The 13,772-nt window shown below is 40.0% G+C and overlaps 2 protein-coding genes across 5 annotated transcripts in view; one reads left to right on the top strand and one right to left on the bottom strand.

The window, feature by feature from the left end:
- The first annotated feature begins 313 nt into the window (after positions 1–313).
- Positions 314–9,975, top strand: LOC128875778 (membrane-associated protein Hem). Its single transcript, XM_054121654.1, has 2 exons — positions 314–465; positions 543–9,975. The coding sequence occupies exon 2, from the start codon at positions 680–682 to the stop codon at positions 4,046–4,048; it is 3,369 nt and encodes a 1,122-aa protein (XP_053977629.1). The 5' UTR covers positions 314–465; positions 543–679; the 3' UTR covers positions 4,049–9,975.
- The window catches only part of LOC128875779 (disintegrin and metalloproteinase domain-containing protein 10), a 117,219-nt gene continuing 108,161 nt past the window's right edge, over positions 4,715–13,772 (bottom strand). The window contains exons 10-16 of one of the 4 annotated variants that reach the window (XR_008456882.1): positions 13,594–13,771; positions 13,006–13,239; positions 12,802–12,918; positions 12,562–12,726; positions 12,347–12,479; positions 10,775–11,020; positions 10,195–10,315 (exon numbers count right to left, since the gene is read on the bottom strand). Coding sequence is in view for 3 of the 4 variants with exons in the window: in XM_054121655.1 (XP_053977630.1) it covers positions 10,176–10,339; positions 12,347–12,479; positions 12,562–12,726; positions 12,802–12,918; positions 13,006–13,239; positions 13,594–13,771 (991 nt within the window). In the remaining variant the exon portion in view is untranslated. Of the gene's footprint in view, positions 10,340–10,774; positions 11,021–12,346; positions 12,480–12,561; positions 12,727–12,801; positions 12,919–13,005; positions 13,240–13,593; position 13,772 lie in introns of all 4 variants that reach the window. The other 3 variants (XM_054121657.1, XM_054121656.1, XM_054121655.1) reach the window with 3 other exon arrangements.

A 13,772-nucleotide genomic window follows, 5' to 3' on the forward strand; every position in this document is an offset into this window, starting at 1 on the left:
TAGATGGCGCCACATTTTTCGATTTCTTATTTATTTAAAAAAGTCAATTATTAGTGTACAAATAAACAATTTGATGCTGAATTATGGTAATTACGATTCAAAATTATATGAATATGCAGAAAAAAGTAAAAAATGGGAATATATGTGAAAAATTAGTTTGGTCACCGGCGCTAGATGGCGATACCGTTTTTGGGTCCATTAACTTGCTCTTATGCACTTATATATGGAAATATATGATTACAATGAATTTATTGAGTAATACAGAATAATTATTAACAATTATAGTGCTGCTCATTCCTCTGGTGCTTTCCGATAGTACTATAGCGGTTGTTCCGTTTAGTGATCTAGCAACCATTGGTAACATTGCCCGTTTAATAGAGCGGCACTTCACGCGGTACTAGACGTACACAGAAATTTCGTTCTACTGTGTCATCGATTTAAATCCATCATGTAATGTTACGAAAGGTAAGACATAACGTGCAAATAGCTATATACTACGTTTCTGTTAATGGGCATTACGAACATGTAAAATTCTTTTGTAGGCAAAGAGAGATCGTTCTATTTTAGACGCATCCGGTGAGACGAATTACCCCCAGGGGTGGGGTCTCCTGTCATTTAAAACCAAAGGAGGGCTTAAGTTATGTTGATCACGTAAGAAACAATATTCATTAATACAATCATGGCACGACCTATTGTTCCTAGTCAACAGAAGTTGGCTGAGAAGCTAACTATTCTGAATGACAGAGGTATTGGAATGTTAACCCGCATTTATAATATAAAGAAAGCATGCGGTGATGCAAAATCAAAACCAGGTTTCCTCTCTGATAAAACTTTGGAATCATCTATCAAGACTATCGTTAAGAAGTTTCCCAACATAGACATTAAGGGTCTCCAAACGATTACCAACCTTCGTAATGAGATTATTAAATCTCTATCCTTGTATTATTATACTTTTGTTGACCTGCTTGACTTCAAAGATAATGTCTGCGAACTCTTAACTACAATGGATGCTTGCGGAGTACACATGGATATTACCATAAATTTTGATTTAACCAAAGGTTATTTGGATCTTGTTGTGACTTATGTGAGCTTGATGATACTTTTGTCACAAGTGGAGGATCGTAAAGCGGTACTCGGATTATTTAATGCAGCCCATGAAATGGTGCATAGCCAATCTGATCCTAGCTTTCCTCGTTTGGGTCAAATGATTATGGACTATGATGCACCGTTAAAGAAGCTATCAGAGGAGTTTGTTCCACACTCTAAATTATTGAAGCACGCTCTCACTTCTTTGTGGCCCATTTATCCTGGGAGAAACTTATCCGCGGACACGTGGAGGGCTGATCAAAAGCTGAGCCTCGTCGGTAGTCCCGGAAAAATACTTAAAGCAGCAGCAACAGATACTATGTCTTGCGAAACTTTAAGCTTGGATAGAATAGAGAGATGGGTCATTTTAGGATTTACATTATGTCATTCATTCTTAAGTCAGGAACAGCCTAGTAAACTTTGGACCACAGCTTTGGAATCAGGCTGGGTTTTAGCCTTGTTCAGAGATGAAGTAATTTATATACACCAATATATACAAACATTTTTCGAAAGTATAAAAGGGTACGGTAAAAGGGTATCGGAAGTGAAAGAATGTTACTCGCAAGCGGTACAAAAAGCTGGCCACAGACATCGTGAAAGGAGAAAATTTTTAAGAACAGCACTGAAAGAACTAGGTTTAATTTTAACCGATCAACCCGGTCTATTAGGGCCGAAAGCATTATTGGTTTTGATGGGACTTTCCCACGCGAGAGACGAAGTTCTATGGCTCTTAAGACACGGCGTGAATCCGCCGATGCAAGGGAAGGGCAAAGGAAAGGGGGAGGAGGATTTAGTCGATCGTCAATTACCGGAATTATTATTTCACTGCGAAGAATTACGAGCGCTAGTGAAGAAATATTCCCAAGTACTTCAAAGGTATTACGTGCAGTTTCTATCAGGATTCGATGCTCCCGCCTTGGATCAGATGATCCAAAATCTGCCAGTTTGTCCCGAAGATGAAGGTGCAATTCTTAGCGACATGTGCTCGAAGATAGCCAGTCTAACGGTGAAACAAGTCGAAGATAACGAACTATTCGATTTTCGGGCTTTCCGATTGGATTGGTTTAGATTACAAGCATACATGTCGATCGCAAAATGTAACATGAACTTAGCCGATAATAGAGAATTAGCGTCATTCATGGATACCGTAGTGTTCCATACGAAAATGGTAGATAACTTAGACGAAATGTTAGTCGAAACATCCGACTTATCGATCTTCTGCTTTTACAGTAAAGTATTCGAAGATCAATTTCAAAAGTGTTTAGAATTTCCCGCTCAAAACAGATATATCGTTGCCTTTCCGTTAATATGCAGTCACTTCCAAAGTTGTACGCACGAACTCTGCCCAGAGGAGCGTCATCACATTCGCGAAAGAAGTTTATCCGTTGTTAACATGTTTCTGGACGAAATGGCAAAAGAAGCCAAGAATATCATCACAACCATTTGCGACGAACAATGCAATATGGGCGACAAACTGCTGCCGAAACATTGCGCGTTATTAATCTCGCAAGTGGTGAATCGAAAGAAGAAAGACAAAAACAAGAAGAATATGTACGAAATCCATAAACCCGGTATAGAAAGTTACCGAAAAACAAGGGAAGAACTTACGACGATGGATAAACTTCACATGGCGTTAACAGAGCTATGTTATGCTATCAATTACTGCCCTACTATCAACGTATGGGAATATACCTTCGCACCGAGGGAATACTTGCATCAGCATTTAGAATCAAGATTTGCCAGAGCACTTGTCGGTATGGTCATGTACAATCCGGACACTATCGAAATTGCGAAACCCTCGGAGCTCTTTGTTAGCGTTAGATCCTACATGAACGTACTTCAGACAGTTGAAAATTACGTACACATAGATATTACCCGCGTATTTAATAACGCCCTCCTTCAACAAACACAAGAGCTGGACAGTCACGGCGATAAGACCATCGCTGCTCTGTACACGCAATGGTATTCAGATGTTCTACTGAGACGAGTCAGTACTGGGAATATCTGTTATTCCGGCAATCAAAGGGCATTTGTCAGCTTGTCCGTGGAAGGCGCGATGCCGTTCAACGCTGAAGAATTTTCCGACATCAACGAACTGAGAGCGTTAGCCGAACTCATCGGACCCTACGGAATGAAAATGTTGAACGAAAACTTGATGTGGCACATAGCGAGCCAAGTGCAGCAACTGAAGAAACTAGTTGCTGGGAACAAAGACGTCTTGATCGCCCTGAGAACAAACTTCGACAAGCCCGAAGTAATGAAGGAACAGTTCAAAAGGTTGCAGCACGTAGACAACGTACTACAACGAGTTACGATTATAGGTGTAATTCTAAGTTTCCGACAGTTAGCGCAGTCTGCGCTGGTCGATGTCCTGGAGGAACGTATACCGTTTCTTCTGAGCTCCATTTTGGACTTCAGACACCATTTGCCATCTGGGGATCCCATGCGCATTGTTTCGGAGATGATATCCGCGGCAGGTTTAACTTGCAAAGTCGATCCAACTTTAACAGCGGCTCTAAGGAGCCAGAAATCCGAGGTAGACGAAGACGAACATTTGCTCGTTTGTTTGCTGATGGTATTCGTGGCTGTCTCCATTCCGAAACTGGCACGAAACGAGAATTCATTTTATCGAGCATCCTTGGAGGGCCACGCGAATAATATACACTGTATGGCGACTGCGATAAATAATATTTTTGGTGCATTGTTTACTATTTGCGGGCAAAACGATATAGAGGACAGAATGAAGGAATTCCTAGCTTTGGCGTCGTCCAGCCTGCTCAGACTGGGTCAAGAGGCGGACAAGGAGGTAATTAAAAACAGGGAATCCGTGTACCTTTTGTTGGATCAAATAGTCCAAGAATCTCCATTCCTAACAATGGATTTGCTCGAAAGTTGTTTCCCGTACGCATTGATACGAAACGCGTATCACGACGTGTACAAGCTCGAACATTCACAGCCATAAAAGCATTGATAAAAGGATGTGTGTATTTTTAGCTTGCCGCTCAGGGCTACTTTTTTACGTCCACTTTTACCGGATATCATTTAAAGATGATGCATTTTGTATGGAGCAGTATATCTTCTATTCACATTTGATACCTGCTTTAGGATATGCTATAACATACAATAATACGTTCTTTCCCAGTATTCCGTTACATGTCATCCGTATGTAAAGAATGTTTTATATTTCAGGCGAAGTGTAAAACGCCTGCCTGTTTAAGAATCGAAATACACACGTATCGTAAAGTAGATATCGTTCTATCTGCTACATTTTCTAATGTATAATTGTAACTTTTACAATAGTTTCTAAAATAAATCCGATTATCTATAAACTGTGTACGTTACTTATTAACCCACTTACGTCATTCGTAACACCAATTAGCACTAGGTGATAGCCAAATTCTTTTTTTACGCTACCCATTTAATTTCAGTAGATATATCGTGAAATATATTTATAGATTCAATGTTGCTTGTGTTTACTTTTTCATAGCACAAGTAACTGTGTTCTTTGTGACTCCTCCTTTATCAGAAGTCATTTACTTACTAGAAATTTACCTTTTATCGTGGTTGAAAAAAGACAATTAATACTTTTCCTCGTCGCACCTGAAATAGAATGAATAATACATTCACGTAAATGTAAAATGTATGCTTTATTTACTTCTTTACAATGTTTTTGTTTTTTCTCTTTAATCACATTAACATAACACAAGAGATTCACAATCATATTCCTTTTTATTTATAATATTCTTAAAACACTCGCCGCGTTCTAAACATTTGAGAAAAAGAGAGAGTGGTGGTCTGAAGCTACGTTCAGGCGATTGGTCAGTATCATGCTCAATAAGATTTTTATATAAAAAGTTCGAACTGAAAACGTGTAGCATTGAGACTGAATGAATGGGAGAACGTAACGCTACGGCACGTCGAATGTAAAGAAAAAAAAAAAAAAGTAAATCGGTGATTCTGTGACACATTCAAGGAATTCTTTGTGTAGAATGTACGGTGTGTTGGTGAAACTAGACGACTGATATATCGCAAAGTAAAATCGGAACGGGTAAGAGAACCGATACAAAGATGAGAAAACTAATCTCAGATGCACGATGTTGATAGGTCACCACATTTTTGGATCGATAGAAAAAATATAATTTTCGATTTCTTTTTTTTTGTTTCTTCCTCACTAACATTATGTACAAGTGATAAAGTAGTGTGTATCGCGTCACAGTGACGCAAAGGTCTGGATTAAGATAGGTACACTGATTTCAGCGAGCAAACTGAATTTCTTTTTTCACAATTACCTAATCGCGGTGTCTGCTCGCGCCTTCCGAGGGTACGTTTATCACAAAAAAAGTGCAGCGAAACCGCCCGATCACGGAATAATAATTACACAGAACACGATCTTAATCCAGACGGCGCAGAAACGAATAAGCTTAAGCATATGTAGTAGAGACTTCTCGGGGTTTGGGGGGGACAAATGATGAAGGAGAACGTACTTTTGTTTTTTAATCGTTATGCTTCTCATACGGATAAGCGACGTCTTCGTTAACTAGACACTACAACTTGGTCCCATTCCACGCTTGTCTTAGGCTTTTCTTTATTTTTATAAACAACGCCGCTAATTTCCCTTTATTTCATCCCTCCGTTCTTGTTGCAAGAACGCGTACTGTTGTTTACTTTGATCGTATATTCAGTCGGTTTGAATCGTTTTCTTTATGGCAGTGAAATGGAAGCAAGGATAATTCATTACGAACGATATCTGAAACGTCGACCGAAACTCGTTCCGAGTAAGATCTGTCACTTACGATGGCTGTTCAACGTGACAGTGGCTCGGAAGCAAAATTTGATCGTGTTAACAATTCTCTCTTTTTTTTTTTCTTCTTTAAATATCTATGTACCACCCGTTGGTACTCGATTTTTTTTTTTCGCAAGATCCACTATCGGACGTATCGTTTACCACTGAATGTTATATAATACTGATGTCCGTACGTCGTTAACTCTGATGCTAGTAACGATAAATCTATAATACGAAACCCTTTGGTTTCCTTTTTCTCGTTTTAAAAAGACGCTTTCGATTACTCGTTATATTTTTTTTTTCTCTCGCTATGCGCTATTACGAATGGCAGTAAATCACATTCGTGGTCCACGAGGAGGAAAACCACGAGCTAAATAATCATAACGATGATAGGACGAGCGATTACGAATGGGACCAAATGGAATCCTCGTGTTGCATCTATATGCAAGAATCTTCGAAACTTCTTAAATAATCTACATCGAACGATCCGTCCCGGATCCACGCTTGGATCGTCGTTTAAAAGTCGTCACCTTAAAAAGTTAAGTGCTCGATTACACGCACGTACAGGCATTCGTTCGTCATCCTTCGTAACTTCCGTCCCGATTACAAAATACAGAATAATATTTCGCTATAATACAGATCTGATATAAAAACAAGTATTTTTTTTTCTTTTCCTTTCTTTTGTATTCGCTTTTACCATTTTTCTTTTTTTTTTGTATGGTTATACAATTATCGTTCGCGATGATTGGCGCATACGTACGCACACGCGTGCATACGTACGCGAGCAATATCGACATATGTACAGAGATTGAACACTCTCTCTTTTATTCCTTGCACGCCCGTCTTCGCTCTATGTCCTTACAGATCACCTCCCCAGGCCCGCTTTCTCGCCTCTCTCACATATGATCTCTCGCACTATCCTCTTTTACAATCACATTGCGACTATTGTACATTTCCACACGACCCGCAAACTCGTATTTCTGCGATTTCGGCAGACACACGCCTCCTCCTTTTCTTTCGTCACCCCTAAAAACGTTCCTTCTGTCCGGCGTGCCCGTTTAGCTTTCAAATCAGCGATGGCCAAAATTATTATTCAGATATTTATGTTTCGCGCGGAGATAAATTTTGCATTTGTATTTCTAGAGTGGCGCAACTCGAAGAAGCACTTCAGGGAAGGCAAAGAGGCATTTGTCAACTAAGGAGTCGATTGTTTGTCAAAACAATTATTAAAAGAAACGATCAGATGTCAATTCTATCAATAAGATACGTTTCAGGCCACGCCAGGGTGGCATGATTTGCTATCGAGAATAATACTCGATAATGAGAAGGATTAAAAAAAATTACTTTATTGTTGTTTTTTTTTTTTTTTTGAATTGTGCCACTTTAGAACTACCTACATGCGCACTCTCCTGCAAAAATAACAATTTTAATTACACTTGATACGAATGTAATTACACATTCCACTTTGAACGAATGAAAGCTTACTCGAGTAGCTGTCCAATAAAAAAACGTTACGAATAAATCAATATTGGAATAAAATTCTGCCCACCTCTGCTTAAAATCGTCATGTCCCTCTTCGCAACTACTGCGCGAAGCTATAAAGATTGCACCCGATATTCACGATAAGAAATCTATCCTTGCGATCACAAAATGCATTCTTCACTAAGGAATCAGCCTTTTTTTCTTGAAACTTCTAACCATCGAAATTGAATCTCATCCAGGGACAATACCTCCAGCTTCTCTGGTACAGCTGCCCTGGCGTTGAACGGTATGTGCAATGACGCTTTTTCTCGTTTTTATGAAATATGGAAAGACAAGGACAATAGAAAACGCACTCAGCTTTTGGAAACGTTGGCAAGCTTGATATCGCGGCATTATAAAAAAGAATATAAGGGAGAAGAATAAATGCTAGATCGCGACCGCTGAATCGTTGATAAATAACAGACCGTGGTAGCGACGATAACGATTTTCATCTTCAGTTGTTCTTAGATTGCTGTTTGCGAATTGGAATTCTACGGAAAGAATCGGACAAAATTTTGCTGAAGAAGGTTCGACGAAGGACGAGTTAAAAAAGAAAAAAGAAAATTCAGTCGATCACGTAACGTTTTGGCGTTTCGAGAAAGGAAGCGAGATACAGTATTCGCGCGGGATCTATTTGGTGGCACGACCCGCCCGTTTCGAACTTTTTGGGCGTACGGATTTTTCCTCTGTCGCATACGAGTTGCGCAGCTGTGTACGAATATGCTGCTTGAGCCCACGTATATTTAAAACGTTTATATTTCGAGAGGCCTCGTCTTTGGTCCGCCATGCGCGTAATTGAAGCGCGTTTACGGTACAGCCCCCGATAATTTGCAAGTTAAAAACCGTATTTTAAATATAACTTATAACATTCGCGATAGCGGAGATAAATTATCATCTGCAATAGATAACTAATTAATAATAGTAATAGTATTAATAATAATAATAATAATAGTAATAATAATCGTAAGCACAATTATAGTAATATCAATATCGGTTTCAATATCATTCTTTTTTTTTACCGGTACAATTGTTAATGAAATATCGTTATAAAAAAATCTTTTTTTTTTCTTCCTGTCGCTTTTCCTCTATTTTTCATAGTCTCTCATAGCTTTGCTCGTTTCAATTGGCTAATAAAAATTAGTATAAGAATATTACATATCATTAATTATTATACTACAATGGTAGAGATCAAGTGAATGACCTGCAATAGTTTGGTAATGGTAGGCGCGATTCTTCGCTCCGGAAAGCGGGTGATGCGACACAAGAAACTTAAAAACGACATTTTCTTCGCTAACCGATATTTTATACAACGCGACTTACGTGTACCGTCTTAAAAATTATATATAATAAACGTCTCGGTGTTAAATTGTATTTAAAAAAGTGATGTCGATAGAATGTAATGGGTTTTTGGTACTTACAATGAGAGTAATATTACTGCGTTTCCTCCCGGATCTGTCAGTTGGACTCTTTGGTAAGGCTTGCCTAACAGATCCTGTCGTAGACGCGATTAATATCACGGAATAATGGATTATACGAGTAAAGAAAATTAATAATTACGATTAAAAGAGCTAACGTTAAAAAAATATACATATAAAGTCGAAAAGGAGGAAGATAGACGCGTGGGTCAACTTCGAAATTAATAAAAGGAAAAAGTGTTCGTTTAAAAGTCTACGACAATAATACGAGGAATCTCGCAATGTATAAGAGTTAAAAGTTACAAGGTACGTTCAGTGGGAGCTTTTCAAAAGTTACGTTTATCATCCTAACACTTATTCCAAATATATATTGTCGTCTCCTGTCTCCCATTGAACTTCCCTTCTTCTTCTAACGAACAGTCTCATCGATCATTTTTGTTAAAAAAAAAAAAGCAAACAAAAAAAAAACAATAGGTGAAAACACGCTTTCGGGAGCGAAACATGCGCAATCACGACTTCCGTCAAGAAATCGATGCATCAACGCTACTATGCAATCTTGGCCATAAAAATGTTCATACATCGAACGGGCAAACATACGCTACGTTCAGTACCATAAGATTTCACTTGCTGTGCGAATCCAGCGTTGTTCGTTTGAGAAACGACTCGATCATCGATCGACACCCGTTCAACGTGAAAGAATTTCGCGAAACAGAGAAAGTTCTTTCGAATGCAGCTTTGCAATAATTCCGATCTATTTTTTTTTTATTGTTTTTTCCGAACGATCGCAAAACGCGAATACTTAATGGCAACGCGGAGGAATCTGCGGGAAACATTTAAAAGACGAATTACGTAAAAGTGTACGATAATATAGATTACTAAAGATTCGTAAGTTTATGATTTTTCTTTTTTTTCTTTTTTTTTCAAATACTCAACGCTGTCATTCGTCCCGTCGTTTTCGCAAACGTCGATTTTCCTAGCACTTCGCTGAATCGTTGAATCAGTTTGATGAACACCCCCCCACCCCTCCCCCCACTCCCCAAACATGTATATCACCATTGATCCTAGCACACTTCACCAAATTTGCAATCGCGGAACCCACGAACTCTCTATTGCCGTGAATTACACGTATCGAAATAAGAAGAAAAAGAATTACAAAAAAAAAAAAGAAAAGAGTAACGTTGATCGGCGATCGCCGGTACTGTCGATTGCACACGATCGCACGCTCTTCCATTCTTCCTTCGAACCCTTGGTTACGAGGGGCACCACGTAGGGTGGTGGATCGGCTCGTTTTCACAGTTTGGCATTATACAGAGTGAAGTTAGGGTGCGACGATGCCGAGACCATTCCTCGTCCGCGGTTCTCTAGGATCGTCACACCTTGTTGTGATGCCTCATCTCGTAGGCTGCGGCCCGGCCACCTCCGCCGGAACCCGAATAGGCGCCTGCATACAGTTCTGGATGATTGGAACGACCGTAGTTGGGTGCTGCGCTGCTACCGGCTGGCGCACTAGCTGTGGGAACCGAGCGATAGCCTGCTTAAAGTTTAGAAAGGTATTCAACTATGAAATGAAGTGTCCAACTAAAACGAAACAACGTCGATGACCGAACTACGGTGATCATGCACTCGTGTCTGATAACGCATTGCCGACGGGGGGGGGGGGGGGGGGGAGGGGAGCACCGGAATTAGCTGGAACTGGTACGAGGGACGATGATGATTGACGCATTGATTCGTGATGGTATGAAAGCACTAGCGCCGTTTGTGGACAGACGTGGTATGTATTGCGATATCGCATGTGCGCGAGGTGGATGCGTAGAAGACTACACGGAAAGAAATTTGACGTTGAAAGAGTTTCGGTATGCTTGGTGTTTGTAGACTTTGATACGGATGTGTTCCTTTAATATTTTGGTGATTGAATAATCGATGAGTGGTTACTGTACGGGTTTGGAAAGCATTTATGGATAAGCAATACCTTAATTCTAAATCAATTTGAGACTAGCACTGCCTTGGCTCAGGTTTGGGGGCATAAGACTTGTAACTTTTCAAGATTAATACGTATCGATCCCATTTGCACCGTATCATATGGCATATACAGTCTCCTGCGCATATTCCTTGCGCATAAATGACGTTTGGGTGATTCGTTTCTCCGCTGCCGGCGCTAGTGGCTCTTGAGGATTTTCGTGGACCAATGTGTATCGCAGTGGTTTATAGGAAATATCTAAATGTATTGAAATTTCAAGTAGTTAGTATCAACTTTCGAAATCAATTCTTTTATGATGTACAAATAGACGAGAAGCCTATTTCTAACCATCGATAATTCGTAAATCTAAGTGAGGATATTTAGCAGCACTAAATTGTAAGCAGCCATTGACTTCTTCAGCAAGTTGTCATCCTAACTTACTTTACTGTAAAATAAATGTAATACACTATAGATGGATATTTATGAAAGGTGTTCATGAGATTATATTTCTTGTTTTTTTTCCCGGTATTATTATGGCCTAATATGTCAATGGACATGTTTGTATTTTCGATATCGAGAATTCCTTACATAGGGTGAGCCAATAGAGCCATTTGGTTTGTGCCATTATTTTATACGCAAAAGATTAAATTTTCCCACAACAGGTGGAATTATTGTCCCGTCGGCAAAGTGTTGAAGTATCGCCAAGATATTGCCACTACGTTCCTCTGATCATTCAAAAGCTGTTACCTTCCCCTACTCCCTCCTCCAATCGAAAAATTGATTAAAACGAATACAAATGATGCACAAACGAAAAGAACGAAAAACTCTGTAGATAAGTAAACTGTGACGAGAGAGTTAGGAGCAAATACAAGAAGTAGCAGTGATGTGATTTGTTAAAAAAAATTGATCGACGAAAACTTCGAATGAGAAGTCTGCTGGAGCCTGATATGTTCTTTGCGTTACATTGGATTCCTTCCTATTCGTGAATTTGCTCCTATCAAAGGTATAGAGTATAGGCCCCAGCTCACCTCTGTAGGTCATAGATATGATAGTATCAGGTAGTGATGCGCGTCAATGCGGGGGAAATGCAAACAGGAAAAAACATCGATGTAGTTGCGGATCACACAGGGATAAATGTCAGGTCATTTCACGAATAATGCCGTATTCGTCGTCGCAACATTGATACATATAATAGAAAGGATAGTGTGGCAGCTCTTAACTATATCATTTATTTTAATATCTGATATTAATCTCTGCATGCAATATTCTTAATCATCGACTGTAAATGAACCCCATTATGGTTTACTTCATTTTAGAGATTAGATTATCTTATAACTCCTCCCTTCAATTTGATCAAAAATACGATTTAGAAATGAGCGATGGTCCTAGCGAGCAATATCAGAAGCGACATTATTCGTGGAATGATGCGATACACGACAGCAAGCTACTTAGCTTGAGTTTAATCCAAATCTTACGAGCTAAAATGCAAACATCCAGTATGGATTTTAACGAGCAATATTTACCAAGATCAAACTCGAGCAACGATAGCTGCATTAGAAAGCGGTAGTTTACGTGGGAGCCTACCTTTTGGGTAATACTGCGCACCTCTGCCCTCTCCATAACCATGAGAGGGTCCTCGAGTTCCACTGTGGCCTCCTTGGGTTTGCCTCGGAGGTATACTTCTGGGGCCAGCACCTCCTCCACCGTGTGGATGCCGCTATAAAAATAAACGCATGCCCATAACGCAAACATTTAAAAATGATTCGCGCTTCGCTGTTTCTTCAGTTCCTCGCACGTACCATTCTCCTCAGCGTATTCATCGGCCTTCTCAAAGTATCGCTAATCCGCCTCGCTGGTGGTTTCTTAGGATTACTGGAAGGAGTGTGCACGGCGCAGCATTTGATAAACAACCCCATGAAAATAATGAACGCTATGCCTATTAGTAATACCGCCCACCAGTATTCCTGGAAAAAGGAACGTTCATCGATTACGTCCACTAAGCGATAATCTAATCAAATACCGACAGTCTGGACACTTACAGTCACCCATTGCGCTACCGTGATCAATGTTTCTTTATTAAATAAAAGATTTTTCAGTTTAGCTAACGGGCCCTCCGCGTCCACTGCTCTGCACTTCAAAAATACGTCGCAGTAACCCTAAAGCGGAAATTGTCAAATTATTGTTCTTACTCTAGAGCAACAGATTTATCGGGGAAGATAACGGGTTGGCGTTTAGTTTGTCACCTGAAAGTTATCGCAGGGCGATCCAGGTCGAAGACTAATACCACCTTCGGGCAGACCAACGACGTGAGCAAACTCGCTGGTGCTGCGGCAACTGGATGGATCGGTTCCGTTTTGGCAAGCTAATTCGCACAGCTTCCGTTTGTCGATATTCGGAATCACGTTGCTCGTCAAAAAGCATTCCGTCAGATTCCATTCCAAGCAAATCGATCCTGTGCATTCCCCGTTGATGCACAGCTGTCAACAAAATTAAACGATACATCCCCCACATAATCCATGAACATTGAGAAAGAGAGAGGACAAGAGTTGACAGATCGAATCGTTGGACCTAGGAGTGCGGATACTCGAAATTGGAAGTAAAAATAATAATATGTATTTAGATACATTGTAACAGAGATTGGCGTGAGGACCGCACCAGGTTGATGCTCTAATGTATCCAAATCACGTCTCAAAAATCAAATTTGTCAAAAAGTGGAGTTAATCGATTCGTGCAGTGAACGGCTTAAATGTGCGAATATAAAGATACAGAATTCATTTCTACAAGCTAAAGTTCTACAAGTAAAAATTTAGAAATAGGAAAACTTTTGTTACCTGTGTCCCTTCGTTACACCTAGTCTTATTGGCTCTTGGCTGAGGCGGAGGACACTCGGATGTTGCCCCATTGCAAGTCGAATTGTAACTGCAATCGGATTCTGCTTTACACTGAATACCCTTGGAGAGCGGCACGAATTCGCATGACTCGCTCGAACAACAAGGCCCTTGACTGGGAC

This window comes from Hylaeus volcanicus, chromosome 4 (genome assembly GCF_026283585.1).
Source record: "Hylaeus volcanicus isolate JK05 chromosome 4, UHH_iyHylVolc1.0_haploid, whole genome shotgun sequence".
In the NCBI taxonomy this organism is placed as follows: Eukaryota; Metazoa; Arthropoda; class Insecta; order Hymenoptera; family Colletidae; genus Hylaeus; species Hylaeus volcanicus.